The sequence below is a fragment of the Bos taurus genome, chromosome 2, assembly GCF_002263795.3.
Source record: "Bos taurus isolate L1 Dominette 01449 registration number 42190680 breed Hereford chromosome 2, ARS-UCD2.0, whole genome shotgun sequence".
Lineage (NCBI taxonomy): Eukaryota > Metazoa > Chordata > Mammalia > Artiodactyla > Bovidae > Bos > Bos taurus.
In genome coordinates, this window is record NC_037329.1 from 112084382 (window position 1) to 112103488 (window position 19107).

Genomic DNA, 19107 nt, shown 5'->3' on the forward strand with positions numbered 1-19107 from the left:
TTTTAACTGCTCAAAGGAATCTGTATTTAGACAGTTTAGAACATCTCATGCCTCTCACGGTTGGGAGGCTCTGAGCAATCACATGTGGCCGGAAAAACCTGTTCAGGCAGGCTAGAGGACTTCCAAAGGAGTTTGTAGGTTGAAACACTATCACACCCAGGAACTTTATTAACTGGAGCTGTAAGTTAACTCTTTTTTTCAGAGAGAGGTAGTGGGGGACAGCCCCCCGTAAAGTCAGAGGTGTAGGTGAGAGCACAAAGCAGAAAGTAGTCAGACTCTGGTTTTAGGGGTAGATGCTCGAGAATTTCCAGGGGGACTCCTGAGGCTCGATCCCGCCTTTGCGTATGCCGAGCCTCCTTCCTCATGACCTTTGCCATGAGTGGAGCTCCTCACCGCCGGCCGGCTCCGGCAGGTAACAATAACCCTGTATGCGAGACACCAAAAGAGACACAAATGTATAGAACAGTCTTTTGAACTCTGTGGGAGAGGGCGAGGGTGGGAAGATTTGGGAGAATAGCATTGAAACATGTGTATTATCATATGTGAAACGAATCGCCAGTCCAGGTTCGATGCATGATACAGGATGCTCAGGGCTGATGCACTGGGATGACCAAGAGGGATGGGATGGGGAGGGAAGTCGGAGGGTGGTTCAGGATGGGGAACACGTGTACACCTGTGGTGGGTTCATGTTGATGTATGGCAAAACCAGTACAATATTGTAAAGTAATAAAAAATAAAAACCTAAAAAATAAAAATGTTAATAGAAACTGCAATAGAAACTGGTGACCAGAAGGGGGAGCTCTCACACCTGTGAAGACAGATGAGCCCAACAAAGAAAAATACTTTTCTTTTCTGGCAAGGAGTCAGCCAGTGGGAAGCCATGAACCCTTTTTATCACAGCTCCTCAACTTCCTGTTCTCCTCTATAAAAGCATTTCCTTCTCTTGCCACGGGTGTAGATAGTACTCCTCTCACCGCAGTTGCATATCCCAAATTGTAATTCTCTGCCTATCCTGAATAAACCCATCTTTGCTGAATGCCATACCATGGCATTCTACATGTTTTAGGTCAACAGGAGGAAGGGCTAAAGATGAGTAAGTTGAGAGGATAAAATGAAAAAGAGAGGATATACAAATATATTAAAGCTCAACATTCAGAAAACTAAGATCATGGCATCTGGTCCCATCACTTCATAGGAAATAGATGTGGAAACAGTGGAAACAGTGTCAGACTTTATTTTTCTGGGCTCCAAAATCACTACAGATGGTGATTGCAGTCATTAAATTAAAAGACGCTTACTCCTTGGAAGGAAAGTTATGACCAACCTAGATAGCATATTCAAAAGCAGATATTACCTTGCCAACAAAGGTCCGTCTAGTCAAGGCTATGGTTTTTCCAGTGGTCATATATGGATATGAGACTGTGAAGAAAGCTGAGCACCGAAGAATTGATGCTTTTGAACTGTGGTGTTGGAGAAGATTCTTGAGAGTCCCTTGGACTGCAAGGAGATCCAACCAGTCCATCTTAAAGGAGATCAGTCCTGGGTGTTCACTGGAAGGACTGATGCTGAAGCTGAAACTCCAATACTTTGGCCACCTCATGTGAAGAGTTGACTCATTGGAAAAGACCCTGATGCTGGGAGGGATTGGGGGCAGGAGGAGAAGGGGACGACAGAGGATGAGATGGCGGGATGGCATCACTGACTCGATGGACGTGAGTCTGAGTGAACTCTGGGAGTCGGTGATGGACAGGGAGGCCTGGCATGCTGCGATTCATGGGGTCGCAAAGAGTCGGACACGACTGAGCAACTGAACTGAACTGAACTGAACTATACTAGCATGTTTGCTAGAATACAAGTGGTCTTAGGTAACCATTCAAAATAATTCTTTGGCATTTACACTTAAATCAGGAAAACAATTGTCTCCTTTTTCCCTTCTCTCTTGGTTAATAATCAAGGTTGTTATTGTTCACTTGCTGAGTCACATCCGATTCTTTACGACCCCATGGACAGTAGCTAGAGAATACTAGGGAAGGTTGCCATTTCCTTCTCCAGGGGATCTACCCAAATCAAGGGGTCAAACCCGAAGCTCCTGCTTGGCAGGTGGATTCTTTACCTCTGAACCACCTGGAAGCCCTAACAATCAAGGTATCCACATTTAAATAGTTGCAAACAGCAAGACTCAGTCCATCTGACAAATAATTGTAAACAACAAACTGGTGAAGAGCTGAATGTGAGGTTTTAATGTACAAGGAGAGGAATAGAGCTAATAGGTTTAAAAAAAAAAGTAGTTTTTGATAACTACTGTTCTTACAAACTATTCTTATTTAGAATACAAACTATTCTTATTTAGATAAGGGTACCCAAATCTCTAGAAAATTAATAGAACAAACAAAAAAAAGGTAAACTTAGAATTGTGATGAGTTTTCCAAAAACACAACAGACAAAGAAAAAATCCACAAAAACTTGCTTTGAAAAACAAGCGTTCTAGCCTATCATCAAAAATGAAACAGCCACTGTTCACCGAGTAATTTCCTTCTGCTCTTGCTACCAAACCCCTCCCTACCTTTGCTGGGAAGCCTCAGCCCTGGCCTGAGGAACCCTATCTGAAATTAGAGACAGGATTTCTCTGTGATAGTGGTTCCCCGGAACTGATGCTTTTGAACTGTGATGTTGGAGAAAACTCTTCAGAGTCCCTTGAATTGAAAGATCAAACCAGTCGATCCTAAAGGAAATCAGTCCTGAATATTCATTGGAAGGACTGATGCTGAAGCTAAAGTTCCAATACTTTGGCCATCTGATGCGAAGAACTGACTCCTTAGAAAAGACCCTGATGCTGGGAAAGATGGAAGGCAGGAGAAGGGAATGACAGAGGATGAGATGGTTGGATGGCATCACCGACTCAATGGACATGAGTTTGGGTGAACTCCGGGAGTTATTGATGGACAGGGAGGCCTGGCGTGCTACAGTCCATGGGGTCGAGAAGAGTCAGACATGACTGAGCGACTGAACTGTGTGTGCTATGCTAAGTCACTCAGTTGCATCCGACTCTTTGCAACCCCACTGACTGTAGCCTGCCAGGCTCTTCTATCCTCAGAATTCTTCAGTCAAGAATACTGGAGTAGGTTGCTATGCCCTCCTCCAGGGGATCTTTTCCACCCAGGGATTGAACCCAGGTCTCTTGTTTCTCCTGCACTGGAAGGGAGATTTGGGGAGGTGCTGGGGCAGGAACAGTGACTGCCAGATTTAGGTGAGGGATGGGAAGGCCAGGGGTTTTTTTTGCTGTTTGCCTAAGTGCAAAGGTTTATTAGAAGAGACTGAGGTATTTTTAAAAGGCTGTTTCTTTTGTTGTATTTTCAAATAGCAGAGAAATGGCTTTTTCTTCTTCTTCTTCTTTTTTTACTACTCATAACACTTTATTTTTACTTTGTACAAAATACACAAATGCAAATCCAAAGAGTACAGACCAGTAGTTGACAGGCACACTGCACAACAGCAAACCTTGTCTAGCAAGACATTAGTTTTTTAAACTTTATTTTAGTGGATACATGCATTATATAAAATAACAACAACAAAAACACACAAAGAAGCTAAAGATTTCACTATTTCTACCCCCAAAGTAATGCAAGATTACTTTCAAGACTTTGGATGAGACCCAAAAAATTTTTTAAAAGGCCAATAATATTTTTTTCATATAAAAGTAAAAGCTACCATAAAATGTCCTTTTTTTCCCCTCCCCCATCACACTGATTAAATTTTTCTGAAAAGCCACACATATAAACAAAACAAAACAAAAATCCTGAACTGGACAGTAAATACTCAAGAGGGTTGTTAACCTAGGTAACTGCTCAGTAGTTTAAAGAATCTTTTAGACATTTTGAAACCTTTCTATTCATTTCTCAGTACAGTGTTCCACCATCCTGCCCTTTACCCCACTTAAGACTTCCCAGAACAGAAATGCTGCATCATTGAGTCTCTGAACCTAAGAACTAGTTTTGAAAAAGAAAGTCATGTACAAAAATATTTAACAGAACTAGGAAAGATGTAGGAAAGGAGTCTTTTCTTCATAGCAAAGTAGTCTTTGCTTTGCATGGTTCCTTCCGTATATTCTTCAGGGTTTGTTTATCTGCCCCATGAATAAGACAGCACCTAGAGAATTAAAAGGTAACAATACATAACTCTAGTCCTTCAGATAAGATGGAAGATATATCTAAGGGGAGGTTTCTGGGCTGTCTTTAACCCCACTGCTCTTAAGCAATGCTATCCAATGGAACTTTTTGCAGTGATGGGAGTGGTCTGCATCTTCATTGTCCAATATGGTAGCACTGGTCACGTGTGGCTATTAAGCCTTTGAAATGTGGTTTAAGAAACTGAATTTTAAATTACATTTCAATTGTTGTTTAGTCACTAAGTCACGTCCAACTCTTTGCAACCCCATGGACTGTAGCCTGCCAGGCTCTTCTGTCCATGGGATTTTCTAGGCAAGAATACTGGAGTGGGTTGCCACTTGTTCTCCAGGGGATCTCCCTAACCCAGGGATTGACCCCAAGTCTCCTGCATTGGCAGGTAAATTCTTTACCACTGAGCCACCTGGGAAGCCCTTCATTTTAATTAAAGTTAAAAAGCTAAGTCTCACGTGTGGCTAGAGGCTCCCATTTGGACTGTTTGGCTCAGGAGCATACTAATTATAATGATTAAAGTGCAATGAGATAAAAGGATAGGAGGCAGCTTAGGTTATCGATCAAAAGCAGAATAAAAGCTAGAATATGTTAGTTTCTACTCTGTACCAACATGAAGACAACCTCTTTACAAAGACAGTCTTAATTATTCTTCATAACTGTACTAAGAGGTAGGAATTACTGTTATGCTAACTTTAAAGATGAAGCTAAAAGACAGTGCCAGCTCTGAAGCCATGACTCACGGAGCTAAGACTGACTGAACTAACAATTCTCAGGTCATAACAGCAGGGTGCCCTTATAAAGGTTGAGGACATGTAGCTTCCTGAAAAATTTACCTAATTGCATTTATTTAAAATAAAAAGTCAGCAGATGTCAAAAAGCCCCAAAGGACTGCAGAGCTCTTCAGATATTTTAAAAAAAAAAAGCAAAGAGACAAAACCTAAAATCCTGTGTTTGAGAGATGCCATCACACCATGTAAAAACAGTCTGATTCTCCTTTCTCTGCAAAGGGGGCAGTTACATGACTCAAAGCGTTGGCACTTGTTGACACATGGCAGAGGGATTCAAAGCTGCACTGCTGGAGTTAACTCACAGCTACAGAACAATGGGAGAAGGCAATCACTCACCTGTAGGATTATGTCGGATGAAAAACAGAAAAGGTCTGTCTACTATAAACCAGGGAGGTGATGACCTTGCAATCAGAATTGCAGCTGCAGGAAGAAAAGGAAAACCCATTGTACACCCAGCATGAGGCCAGCAAAGGCAGCATGTAATTCAAGGCAGGACATCATTCCTGTCCCAGAGGCTGGCCGTGAAACAACAGGCCCTGTGGTCACCACTGACGGCACAGCCACCATGGGCCAGGCCTTTTCCAATCTGCCTCATTTAGTTCACACAAGCCCATCTCCTTTAAAAACCATGCTTACTCCAGGTAGCGCTGTTATGAGGATGAACTGAAACATATGACAGCTCTTAGAACAATGTGTGTGTATGTGCTCAGTCACTCAGTTGTGTCTGACTCTTTGCAACCCCATGGACTGTAGCCCACCAGGCTCCTCTGTCTATGGGATTTCCCAGGCAAGAATACTGGAATGGGTTGCCATTTCCTCCTCCAGGGGATCTTCCAGACCCAGAGATTGAACCTGTGTCTCATGCACCTCCTGCATAGGCAGGTGGGTCCTTTAACAGTGTTTGCCACTTAATAAGCACCCAACGCACATTCACTGTTACCATGAACTGTGCTTCATTCATACCATCTACCTAGCTGAGGCCTGGCCCCTGGTCCTTCTGGCCTATCCAGATCCTTTCTTGGTACCAAGGACCAGCTCACTTATCCATTTTGTCTGTGCCTTCTCCCTAGGGCTCATCATCTAGACTTTCTTCATATTGGCAGTGTAGACTGCTCATCTGGGGCCTACTGCCTGACGCTGCTGTTCAGCTCATCTGGTGCGGACACTGGAAGCAAACGTATCTACGCTTATGGTCTTAGACACGTTTCCTCTGCCCTGTTTCCCAATGGTAGTTTTGATCTAATAAGCCAGTGATAAGGCCTTGCAGAAGGGTGGATACCTGGCATAACTGCCCCATGCTTGCTGCAATGGCCCAGTATTCTTCCTCAAACCCCTGGGAAGCCTTAATAACTTGGGCTTGATGTTGTAAGGGTAACAGCTGTAGCTATGCTTAGACAAACTCAACCTAGGGTTATTACAATCAAAGCAAGAGTCAGTAAGAGATATGGACTGAACTGTATCCCTCAAAATCTGTCTGCTGAATTCCTAGCCCCAAGTGTGAGTGTATTTGCGTACAGGGTCTTTAGGGAAGTCTTTAAGTTTATTTTCAAATTTTTAAAACTTTATTTTGGCTGTGCTGGGTCTTCGTTGCTGCTCAGGTTTTTCTCTAGTTGCAGTACGCAGGCTTCTCATTGAGGTGGCTTCTATTTTGGGGGAGCACAGGCTCCAGGGCACAAGGGCTTCAGTGGGTTTGGCTCCCTAGGCTCCAGGGCACAGGCTCAGTAGTTGTGGCACACGGGCTTAGTTGCTCCATGGCATGTGGGATCTTCCTGGATCAGGGATCAAACCTGTGTCTCCTGCACTGGCAGGCAGATTCTTTACCACTGAGCCACGAGGGAAGCCCCAGGAAGGCTTTAAGTTTAAATGAGGCCGTGAAGGTAGGGCTCGAATCTAACAGGACTGGTGCCCTTACAGGAAGAGAATGAGAGGCCAGGGATGTGAACAGACAGAAAAGGCCATGGGGGGGATACAGCGAGCAGGTGGCCGTCTGCAAGCCAAGGAGCAAGGCCTCAGGAGACACCGACCCTGACAACACCTTGATACTGGACTTCTGCCTCCAGAAATGAGAGGTAAATTTCTTTTGCTTAAGCCGCCTACTCTGTGGTAGCTTGCCATGGCAGTCCTAGCAGACTAACACAGCAGGGCTGGCTTCAGGAGCATGTGACCTGGGCCGTCACAGGACCCCACACTCACAGTGGCCGTATACTTGGTCTAGTGCTTTGTGGATGTTGATTTGAAATTGTTTTTTTTTTTTTTTAAGTATTATTTACTTATTTGACTGTACTGGGTCATAGCTGTGGCATGCAGGATCTTTAGTTGTGGCGTGTGGGGTCTAGTTCCCTGAGGAGGGGCTGAACCCAGGCCCCCTGCATTGGGAGCACAGTCTTAGCCACTGGACCACCAGGGAAGTCCTTGAAATTCTTAGTAAGTTTTGAACAAAAGGCTCCATGTTTTCATTTAGCACGGGGCCCTGCAACTTACGTAGGTGGTCCTGACAGTACTAATTGGCAACACTTCTCAATAACTTTGGCAAAATTTAGATGTCACTTTCTAGCTCTTTGTTTTAAATGTTATTTTAAGGAAATAAAAATTAAATGTTTATTCTAGAAAAGCAATAAAGGGTCTATTTTGAGTACAAATGGTACATTTTAATGACCAGAAATATTTGACCCAGTTACAAGTAAAGCTAAGACAGTCAGTTTATGAGTTCACAGAGTTTGGCCAGATCTATTCATCCAATTTCATATGGATAATTAGGGGGTACAAAAACCAACCTAAGACTGTTCTGTTTTCTCCTTCATTGTATGAGCCATTGAGGAGAAAGCAAATGTGGAAGTTCTAATTATCGAGGAAGGCTGCGGAGCAATCCTGCCAGAATTCAACAGTTGCTTGCTAATTCTTCACTTGGTCCTAGATAGACTCAATTGGCTATTTTCCTATTAGTAGTTGCTAGTATTTTGTGTTTCAATATGAAGATGGGGCTTTACTGCCAGTAAGAAGCCACAATATGCTTGATCCATCTGAGAGTGGGGGCAGGGGTGTCAGTTAAGCACCACCCTTAGGTCAAGTCTGAGGGGTCCTGTTCTTATGAAGAAAGACGTACTAGCACACAGCCGTGCCTATTTGCTTGTAAGTCGGTCTATGCTGCTTTCACACTGCAAAGGCAGAGCTGAGAAGTGGAGAGGGAGCCTGTACAATCCACAAAATCATAAACTAGGTCCCATCCAGCTCTTGACGGAAAAGGTCTGCTGACCCCTGTCCTGGAGGAATTTCTACTGAAGTACTTTCCATAATGTAACAGACCCTGAGCTTCACGGACGCGGGTTTCCCCAAATTCACCACTGTCTCCCGAGGTCAACCCGCAATGCCTGGCTAGAAATGCGGCTCAGGACACAGTAGCTGAGTTGATGAAGGAACTGGGTGTACTTGCTCCCAGCCCCGAGACCCAGGGCTTACTTACTTGTTGCTGCTGAAGCTTTGGTTCCATCTTCACTGACTTCGATTTTTGCTTTTTGCAAGATGTGAGAAACATGAAGGTTTTCTGACCCTGTTTCCAGAAAATAAAACAGAAACAGCATTTGCTTGATATGCAGGCCACTGGGTTGGGTGAGAGAAGTAATTTTGAAGCCATGGCAAGTTTCAGTCCTTAAAAGGTGCTAGGAGAGGGTGGGATGAATTGAGACAGTAGCATGGCCACATATACATTACCATATGTAAAATAGATAGCCAGTGGGAATTTGCTGTATGACACGCGGGGAGCTCAAACCATGATAACCTAGAGGGATGGCATGGGGTTGGAGGGGGTTCCAGAGGGAGGGACATATGTATACCTATGGCTGATGCATGTTGATGGATGGCAGAAACCAAGACAATATTGTAAAGCAATTATCCTTCAATTAAAAATAAATTAAAAAAAAACCCAAAAATCAAAACAAAGAAGTGTCAGAGGAAGTGACTTCTGACAGTCCCCATGATGGAAGGGTGTAGGGTGACTGTCACTGTGGTGAATTTCAGTCTCTGCTAAGTGAACTGTGACCTCACTTCACAGCAGGGAGTCCGGGACCCCAAGCGTGTTAGTGCCTCTGTCGGTTCAACTCCCATCACTTAAGAATTTTATTAAAAAAATAAAAAGAGTGGAGCTTTAAAAAGGTGATCTAGTTTTCTGGAAGAAGCAAGCCAACAATATTACTTTTCAATTACAGAATCTCACATCCAGAAAAAACATAGCACTTACACACAGGGAACCTGTGGCCCAGAGTGTTAAGAAACTGTCCCCCAGTCACATGGCTCATTAGTGGCAGAGGAAGAGCCCTCTTTTCCTAACAAAAGTCCCTCACTTAAGGGCAGAGCAGTGACAGAGGAGGAGGAGCCAGGCTCAGAAGTGCAGCTAGGCCCCTGGGACCTTCTACTGAACACCCTTTCCTTCTCAGCAAATCTCACCATTCCAGCAACACCCACTGGGGTCAGAGTTTGAGGAGAATGCAAACAGAAGTTAATGTTGACCCTGATGGGACACAGGTCTGGTGCAAAGGGAGAAAAGTGCTTTTTGTGTTGTCTGCTTTTAAACCGTCTGCACTGGTGCTCGGCTCTAATGTGACTGATCATGAATGAGACGCATTTCCAGGGCCCTCGTCACCTGCACGGTTAAACAGGACGTCTCAGGAGAATTTCTGGCACCTGCTCCTCCCTCGGAACCCGTGTGAATACCCTGTCACAGGTATCTAGTATGTAAGCTACAATGCGTAATCCTGAAGGGGAAAGTGCAGGGTAAAACAGCACTTCCCCGGCTTCACTGGGATGAGGAGCCTTGTTCAAGCAAAGACGCTGACTCTAGGTCTGAGTCAGACCCACGATCGTGAATTTCAGACATGGTGATGCTAATGCAGCTGGATGAGGGAAGAGAGTTTGGTTAACACAGGATGAGAGTCTCAGAACATCCATGGAGCTGCAGTTTTACCAGGGGAGTCGCGTTAATCCCCACGACAGGTACCCAGGTGTTCACTAAAAGGCAACTGAGGTTGGTACTGAACTATTCTCTTATCACTCAGGGGGAAAAGTACAAAATAGAGCACAAATAATGTTTAAGTCTTGTCTGTGGAAGGAGCTGGCTGTGCTATCAATTAAAAAGACAAAGACCAAACATTGAGATATGACTCTAGGGAAAAAAATTACATGTAACTGGCAAATGAAGGGATATCATACCAGCTGTGTCCCAGATGGTGTGGCAAAGGCAATTAATCAGCCTCCTTTGAATTTATATTTCAGATTAATGGGATTGAGATGCCAAAATCCTATTTGCACATACTGGCACCTGCAGTTGTTTGGTGGAAGTTAAGCCATTTGAGAGCTCAAACATTCTTGATCTTGAAAATTGGAAAATACAGGGGGAAATTGTGCATTTGGAAAAAGAAGAGACTAATATCTAATTAAGAGCCAAATTTTTAGGTAATGGAAACAATACATGAAATGTTTCTTTAAATGCATGCAGTCACGTAGGTTTCCCATGAAATGTACATGGGAAATGTAAGGGATGCATGACTCATGCTGATATAAGTGATGGAGGCTCGGCAGCGTCATTCAGTGAGGCATCCAATGAAACCCTGAAGAGTTTCACAGCAACACATCCCTAATGCTGACCTTTTCTTCCTGAACAAATCAGAAACTTGGTTTATAACACACTGTTCAAGTTTAAGAGCAAATTCTAAATTGAACATACTTGTTATTTTTGCAAAATTCGCCTTTGATGGATCAAACATATCAGTGATGCCAAGGACTTTCAGCGGCTCCTTCAAATCTGTCTGTGCTACGGCTGTGAACCTAGCACAAAAGCAGAAAACAGGGGGAACATCATTATAAATGATACAAAATGATATATTCAATGCCAGTGGGAAAAAATGTTTACAAACATGTTTTTAAATGTATACTCTGAACAGTCATATCTTAAATTTTAACCCCAAGATTAAAGTTCCAGGTAAGTAGAGAACGATCCATCTCTCAAACATATATATGGCAAAACGGAACAGTAACAGCAAGTAGGGGGGTCCTCAACCTCGTGGGCAACAGGCTCCCCATTCTAGCCTGAGGAAGAGCTATGGAAGTACTTTCTCTTATGCTGAATGGGGAGATGCAGGGTTGCGATAGGAAAGAATCTCTGTATTCTCTTACAAGTTAATTGCTAAAGGGATGTTGCCTTTACGCTTAAATTATACCTACTGGCCCATCTCTGGGAACCCTACCTCCCAGGTAATCAACACTAAGCTAACACACTTTTGTTTAGCTCATAGGAAATAGGCCAGGCCCACCTTTGAATGATTGCAGGGAGGAAGAAATTGACACATCCCCTCTGGAGACTGATGGAAACCAGGAAATGTTCAACTTTACTCCCTCCCTTTTTAGTATAAAAGAAGCCTGAATTCTAACTCAGGCAAGATGGTTCTTTGGGACACTGGTCCACCATCTTCATAGTCTGCTGGCTCTCTGAATAAAGTCGCTATTCCTTGCTCCAGCAACTCATCTCTCTCTCTCTTCCCTTTCTTTTAGAATATTTATTTGGCTGTTCCAGGTCTTAGCCGCAGCACTTGGGATCTTTGATCTTTGTTGCGGCATGTGGGATCTTTAACTGTGGAATGTGGGACCTAGTTCCCTGACCAGGGATTGAACTCAGGCCCCTTGCATTGGGAGGAGGAAGTCTTAGCTATTGGACCACCAGGGAAGCCCCAGCAACTCATCTCTTTATTGGTCTGTTCTTGATGAGCAGTAGACTCGGTAACAGGGTCTTGACAAGTGTTCAGTATTCTACAGTCTTCCCCCGTATCCAACCACAGAACCACCATGGTTATTGGGGTTGTGGATGGTCAAAGGGAGGAGATACATTCCTGCTAGTTAAGTGTTTGCATTCTGGAAGCATTTCATCATTAAAACAGGGGTAAACATTAGGAACGATATTCCTTTGCATATGATATGGATTTGTGGGATGCTTGGACTATCTGGCATTATAGCTATACATGTGTAAATGTCAGTTATTAAATCTGTCAACAGAAGATGTGTTTACCAGATTTTATCACGTCCTGTGGGAGAGCAGCAAGGGTAAGTGAGCAGACCCATCACAGATGGGCTGTAATGGTAATTTACTTACAATTATAATTTATGTACACCACCAGCCTATTCATTTATGGCAAGCATTGCCTTATGTGAAGGCTTATTTTACAACAAAAAACTCTTGGGAGGATTACTATAATACTTACTATGAATATATGCCTCTGATTGCTTATCTCAGTGATTAGAGAATTAAAAGCTATCAGAACTGGAAGGTATACATGTGTGTGTGTTCGATTGTATCCAACGGGCGACCCCATAGATGTAGCCCACCAGGTTCCTCTTGTCCATGGGATTTCTCAGGCAAGAATACTGGAGTGGGTTGCCATTTCCTATGCCAGGGGATTTTCCCGACCCAGAGATCAAACCCTCATCTCCTGCACTGGCAGGTGAATTCCTGACCACTGAGCCACCAGAGAAGCCCCCTATGAACAGTGAGATATACTATAAACCCTTGTAGTGGCACAGCAGCCTGTGGTCTGGTAGAGGGCTTAGTGACCAGGCTGTTTTCTCTGCTTCCCCATCATCATTATCCTGCCACAGAAGAGGCACAGGGATTGAAAACCAACTTCTACAAAAGCATAGCTTTGTATTCCCACCATGCAATTTCTGCAAAATAAAGTGGGGTTTCATGATGCGTCACCCTTCGGTTGTCCGGTATGTGACACAGTCACTCCCAGGGCTCGAGGGCTCCCGCTGTTTTCTCTTTTAGGGACAGGGGCTACTTACTTGGGCAGGATGACCTGCACCCGCTTGGGCACCATGGTGCTCACCCAGCTGTCTATGGTCTTGGTGCTGATGTGAGGGACAATGGCCGAGAGTGGGACGGAGCTCTCTGTTGGCAGCGCGATCAGCATGCTGATGCTTTCGCCGTGGTAGGGCAGCTCGATAAAGTTGTACCATAGGCCACTGGGGGTGCTTGTAGACCCTAAAGAAATCAGAGGCAGGTTCAGGGCACCCTTGGTGACTTCCAGAAGGGGCATGAGCGGTTGCTGATAGCCAGGGTAGTTTTTTATTTATTTCATTGTGTTGACTTTGGGGCACATACTTTTATCGTTCTCCATTTTTTATATGCCCATTTCCCAAACATGTTTATTCACCTTTTGAATCTTTCAAATCTTCGGGACCTACCATATAGTGTGTGTGTGAGTCGCCCAGTCGCATCCAACTCTTTGTGATGCCATGGACTGGAGCCCACCAGGTTCCTCTGTCCATGGGATTATCCTAGGCAAGAATACTGGACTGGGTTGCCATTTCCGTCTTCAGGGGATCTTCCTCACCCACCCAGGGATCAAATCTGCGTCTCTTACGTCTCCTGCACTGGCAGGCGGGTTCTTTACTGTCTGAGCCACCAGGGAAGCCCCCACCACATACCACATAGGAGGCATCAACAAACACTTCATTTTCAAAGGATGGGCATCCATTGTCCTTTTAATAGTAAGAAGACAACTGATATTCAGGCACCATATGCGTATTTTTAAAAGATGAGAAACAGCTCATTTTCAAAATCGTGATAACATTCAGGTGAGTGTGTCAGGTGGTTGGGTCCTAACTGCTTCGCCTTTTATTTCATTTTTTGTATTATAAGATCTCTAGAAGACAAATAAATGCCCAGCCACGTTAGTCTACACAGCACTCACTGCTTTCCCCCTTCATTTTCTGTTTTTATGAAAGCTTCCAAAAACAGCTTTCTTAGAAAATAAAAGACAAGGGCAATTATTTTTTCCTTCCCTGGTAAAGAATTCTTTAGTCTAGACATGTCTAGAATGCCTTTGGCCACACTAAATCTAAGCAGAATTAAACCAGATCATAAGGCATGTAGAATACAGTGCTTTGTAAGAAGTTGACCTTTATCAGATGGATGAAGGGTTGAATGTGAGCTGCCTAAGCATGATTCTTTTGGTGGAGCCTCTGTGTGTGTGTGAAGGAGTTATGGCAAGGGGGTGTAGTAAACAGCTTCCCCTGTTTAGGGTCCACTCTGTGCCAGGCCCACACCAATTATGCCAACACATTTAGAATCTACAGCACCCCACAAAGTAGATTTAAGCAGTCTTATTTTACAGCTGTGAAAGTGAAAGTGTTAGTCACCCAGTCATGTCCGACTTTGCAACCCCATGGACTGTAGCCAGCCAGGTTCCTCTGCCCATGGGATTCTCCCGTTAAGAATACTGGAGTGGGCTGCCATTCCCTTCTCCAGGGGATCTTCCTGACTAAGGGATCAAACGTGGGTCTCCTGCATCGCAGGTGGATTCTTTACTGTCTGAGCCACCAGGGAAGAATTTTATAGCTGGGGAGGTTACAATTAGAGACACTAACTTGTCAAGAAGGGACACGTGGCTGAGAAGTGGAGCAGAGCTCCATAATGACTCAGTACGTCTAAACCCAAAGGTACTCCTCCTTCACTCCCAGACTCCCTACTCATTCTTCATCCATTCCGGTAATTACCATGAGGGCTTTCTGATAGTTTACGGTACCCATGCTTACTAATAAAGACCCAAGAGTGATTTAAACCAGCACTTCTCACAAAGTCATCTAGAGAACACACAGCCTGCAAGACACCTGGTAGACAAAACGAATTCCACATCCCAGGAAGCTCCGGACACTTGATCCTTCTTGCACATTCATAATACACAACAGTTCAAGAAAGGCTCTGAGAGGTCCCGAAGAAAACTGTTTAACTCTAGTTATTCCCAGGTTTCCTAAATTTATTTGATCTTAGAATCCTTTTATCCCATGTGAAGGGGCTTCCCTAGCAGCTTGGTGGTAAAGATTCTGCCTGCCAATGCAGGAGACAATTCCTGGGTTCAATTCCTGGGTCTGGAAGACTCTGGAGAATGAAATGGCTGCCCACTCCAGTATCCTTGCCTGGAGAATCCCATGGACAGAGGAGCCTGGTGGGCTATAGTCCATGGGGTCACAAAGAGCTGGACATGACTTAGTGACTACATAACAACAACAATCCCGTGTGAAACATTCAAAACAAAACTAAGCAGGGCAACTGAGGATCGCCCATCAGAGACAGCATGAGTGCAGTCATGGCGGGTGTTGGGGAGAAGCCCAGGGCGGGGGTGTGGGGCCCAGAGGGGCCATGAGCATCCCAGGAAAAGAGCCTTCCACAGAGTATGCCTGAGCATCCCAAGAAACCTTTACCTTAGCCATGCAATGGGACAGCTGTAAGAATTAACTACGTGAATGGAAACCCAGCATTTCTAGATTATGTGGAATTCTGAAATGTTTTCTTGAACACTTCCAACTTTAGAAGAAGACCTCGGTGATCCTGGTGAGGCTCCTTAACCTCTGTGCGCCTCCTGGTTTGGAGAACAGAGAGATCAGGAAAATAAAAAGTGTGAAAAAATGTAACCAACCAGGTGCTACTGTAATAGCACAGGGAACTCTGCTCGATGTTAAGTGGCAGCCTGGAGCGGGGACTTGACGGAGAGCGGATACATGTATATGTATGGTCGAGTCCCTTTGCTGCCCACCTGAAACTATCCCAACATTGTTAATCAGCTATACTCTAATATAAAATAAAAAGTTAAAAAGTGTGTAGCCCACAAGATCATTGTGAGGATGAATGAAGCCATATACAAGGTACTCAGCGGGGTTTCCCTGGTGGCTTAGTGGTAAAGAACTCACCTGCCGATGCAGGAGGCATGGGTTTGATCTCTGGCTTGGGAAGATCCCCTGGAGGAGGAAATGGCAACTCACTCCAGTATTCTTGCCTGGGAAAAATCCCATGGACAGAAGAGCCTGGCGGGCTATACAGTCCATGGGGTCGCAGAGTTGGACACAACTTAGTGATTAAACAAGGTTCCCAGCAGGGCCCAGCCATCGTGGGTGCCCAGTGAATGCTGGGCCCCTCTTCCTCCTCCTCTGAATGACCAAGAAGGACAAAACATTTAAGGATAAGAGAAAAGAGAAAGTGAGTTTCTCTCGTGATCTTCACTTGACTGTTTTTTGGGGATGACCTTTGCTAATCGCTGCATCTGAGACAAGGAACTTCAGTAAGCCCTTTCTCCAGATAGGGGTTGGGAGGGAGGTCCTGATGAAGGAAGAGACTGCGAACTTTGATACATAGTGAAGTGAAGTGAAAGTCGCTCAGTCCTGTCTGACTCTTTGTGAGAGAGACTGCGAACTTTGATACATAGTGAAGTGAAATGAAAGTCGCTCAGTCGTGTCCGACTCTTTGCGACCCCATGAACTATATAGTCCACGGAATTCTCCAGGCCAGAACACTGGAGTGGGTAGCTTTTCCCTTCTCCAGGCGATCTTCCCAACCCAGGGACTGGACCCAGGTCTCCCGCATTGCAGGGGAATGCTTTACCAGATGAGCCACAAGGGAAGCCCAAGAATACTGGAGTGGGTAGCCTATCCCTTCTCCAGTGGATCTTCCTGACCCAGAAATCAAACCAGGGTCTCCTGCCATTGCAGGCAGATTCTTTACCAACTGAGCTATCAGGGTATGTAAGAAACACCTTTAGCTGTGTGTGTGTGAGTGGTTCGGTCCTATCTGACTCTTTGTGACTCTATAGACTGTAGTTTGCCAGGATCCTCTGTCCATGGAATTCTCCAGGAAAGAATGAGTGGGTAGTCATTCCCTTCTCCAGGAGATCTTCCCAATGCAGGGATCGAACCTGGGTCTCCCGCATTGCAGGCAGATTCCTTACCGTATGAGCCACCAGTAATATGACAAAATGGTGAAGCTCTTAGAATACATGACACTACAGGAGGACATGACAGGCTCTCCTTGAGGAAGAACTATTCGAGCAATTCGTGAGTCACTTGGTGTCTCCTGTTCCCACCATATGCTTCTGCCTGTGGAACTGCCCAGGCACCTGGGGTGCTGGTCTCAGCTCAGGACACACGTGGACCTCACTCTCACCCAGGTTCTGTCTCAGGGCTGCCGGAGAATCCAAGATGAGATTCTGTGTCTTTCCCCTGCATCATAAAATGGTCTCAGCAGAAACTGAAAATGATGGGAAAGAGAAAAAAAACAACAACAAACCACTTCCTAATAAACCTTTTAATTCTCAAAGAAAACATTAGGTTCCTATGCTGGTAGAGCTCATTTTTGGAAACTGTGAAATCTGGGAAGTTGCTAATAAAGGACTGCTCCGTTGCATGAAATAAGGACCCGGAGGTGTTCATTAACCACTTCTAGAAGTGTTTTCTGTTCTGGTGAGAATCAGGGTCATGAAAAATGAAGTTATGAGCTGGAATGTGTTTTAGGTGGGGCGAGAGCTGCTACTTCTACCAGGGAATCCAGCCTCGAGGGGATACATCGTTAACTGATCAGTAAGGTGAATAACAGCTAATCAATTTGCATCTAGTCGCTCAAAGCTGCCTGATGTTCCATTTCTCCCTGGCCCCACTTCTCATCACAGGAGCAGATGACAAATGTCAGCTAGGAAGACTCCATAGACAGCCCCCTTCCACGCTTATCTTTGCTTGTGGAAACTGAAAGTGAAAGTGTTAGTTGCTCAGTCGTGTCCGACTCTGTGACCCCAGGGACTGTAGCCCACCAGGCTCCTTTGTCCACAGAATTCTCTAGGAAATAATCCTGGAGTGGGTAGCCATTCAAGGGATCTTCCTGATCCAGGTATCAAACCCAGGTCTCCTGCGCTGCAGGCAGATTCTTTATCGTCTGAGCCACCAGGGTGAAAAAACACTTTTCCTCTCTGTCCACCCAATCATGGAAGTACCGCTTTCATAGCATGGTTTTACAGAGGGCAAAGGTTAAAGACACAATTATCTGGAGTCAGAGGACCTGGATTCAAACCCTGGCTCCAACACACTAGCTCTGGGATTTGGGCAAGTTCCTGAACTCCAAGTCTCAGTTTCTCTATCTGTAAAATGGGATGATAGTACCCACCTTACACAGCTGTTGTGAAAATTAAATGAGATAACTCGTGCCTGGAGCTCAGCCCAGGGGCTGCACACAGCAAAAAGCCTTCATCTATGGGTATGAGCAGCTTTGTAAGATACTTTACTTCCTGAGTGCCAGAACTGATCCATCAGGAGAAACCACACCTGCTTCAGTGGGGCACAGCTCCTGGGTGGAATGAACCAGGCGAGGAAGCGGCATCTAGGGATTTTGTGTCAAAGCAGGGAGCCTGTTGCCATCCCAGACCTCTTTCTGCCCCAGACCCTCCATCCTTTAACATCTGGGAAGCAGACTGAGTGTTCTCCAGTGAGGAAAATTCCTGGAGTATATAGAGATGTGAATGGAGCAGCCCCATTCATTCTAAAGAGAAGGGAAAAGGTGAAAGAGGGAAAAATCAGTTTTTTCTTTTAGATGAATGAAAGTGAAAATGTTAGTTGCTTGGTGTGTCTGACTCTTTGTGACCCCCATGGACTGTAGCCCACCAGGCTCCTCTGTCCATGGGATTCTCCAGGCAAGAATACTGGAGCAGGTTGCCAGTTCCTTCTCTAGGGCATCTTTCCAATCCAGGGATCAAACCCGCATCTCCTGTATTCCCTACATTGCAGGCGGATTCTTTACTGCTGAGCCACTAGAGAAGCCCTCTTAGATGAATGGCGATCCAGAAAATCTTTTAATGAACAGGCAAAGAATCAAACCTTGAAAATACAGAGAAGATATAGAACTTTCTGTAGGTGGTGCTTTGCGGATGGTCTGGTTTTTCTGGAAAGCCCTGTAAAGTACTCTGATTCCTACTTTAAGTCCTATAATGGAGGAGATAACCACGGTTCTTAAGTGTTAAGAGCCCTTCTCAGCCTGTAAAAAAGGAGAGAGAATATTTTAAATATTCAGTATCAAGAAATCCTTGTAGATGAAAGTCCCTCTAATTACTTCTACTACAAGCAGCTTTGTGGATTTCGGAGTTCTTAAGGAACTGTTCAGGCTATTCTTAAGTAGAAATCGAAATATATATTTGAGAAAAAGAAGCACACGATCCACTGTACATGGTAGTCTACAATCGGGCTGCAATGGAAAGGGAGTCTGCGGAGAGTTGATGGAGAAGGAGATGTGGTTTGAGCAACTGGGTTGAGTACTGGTGCCATTTGTTGGGCAAAGGAACACTGCG

At 44.8% G+C, this 19107-nt stretch overlaps 1 protein-coding gene across 2 annotated transcripts in view; it reads right to left on the bottom strand.

The window, feature by feature from the left end:
- Window positions 1-3381: 3381 nt before the first annotated feature.
- The window catches only part of SERPINE2 (serpin family E member 2), a 70936-nt gene continuing 55210 nt past the window's right edge, over window positions 3382-19107 (bottom strand). The window contains 5 exon segments of one of the 2 annotated variants that reach the window (NM_174669.2): window positions 3382-4146; window positions 5303-5386; window positions 8427-8513; window positions 10683-10783; window positions 12791-12989. In NM_174669.2, the coding sequence (NP_777094.1) occupies window positions 4109-4146; window positions 5303-5386; window positions 8427-8513; window positions 10683-10783; window positions 12791-12989 (509 nt within the window). In that variant the 3' untranslated portion in view covers window positions 3382-4108. 2 annotated transcript variants of the gene reach the window in all.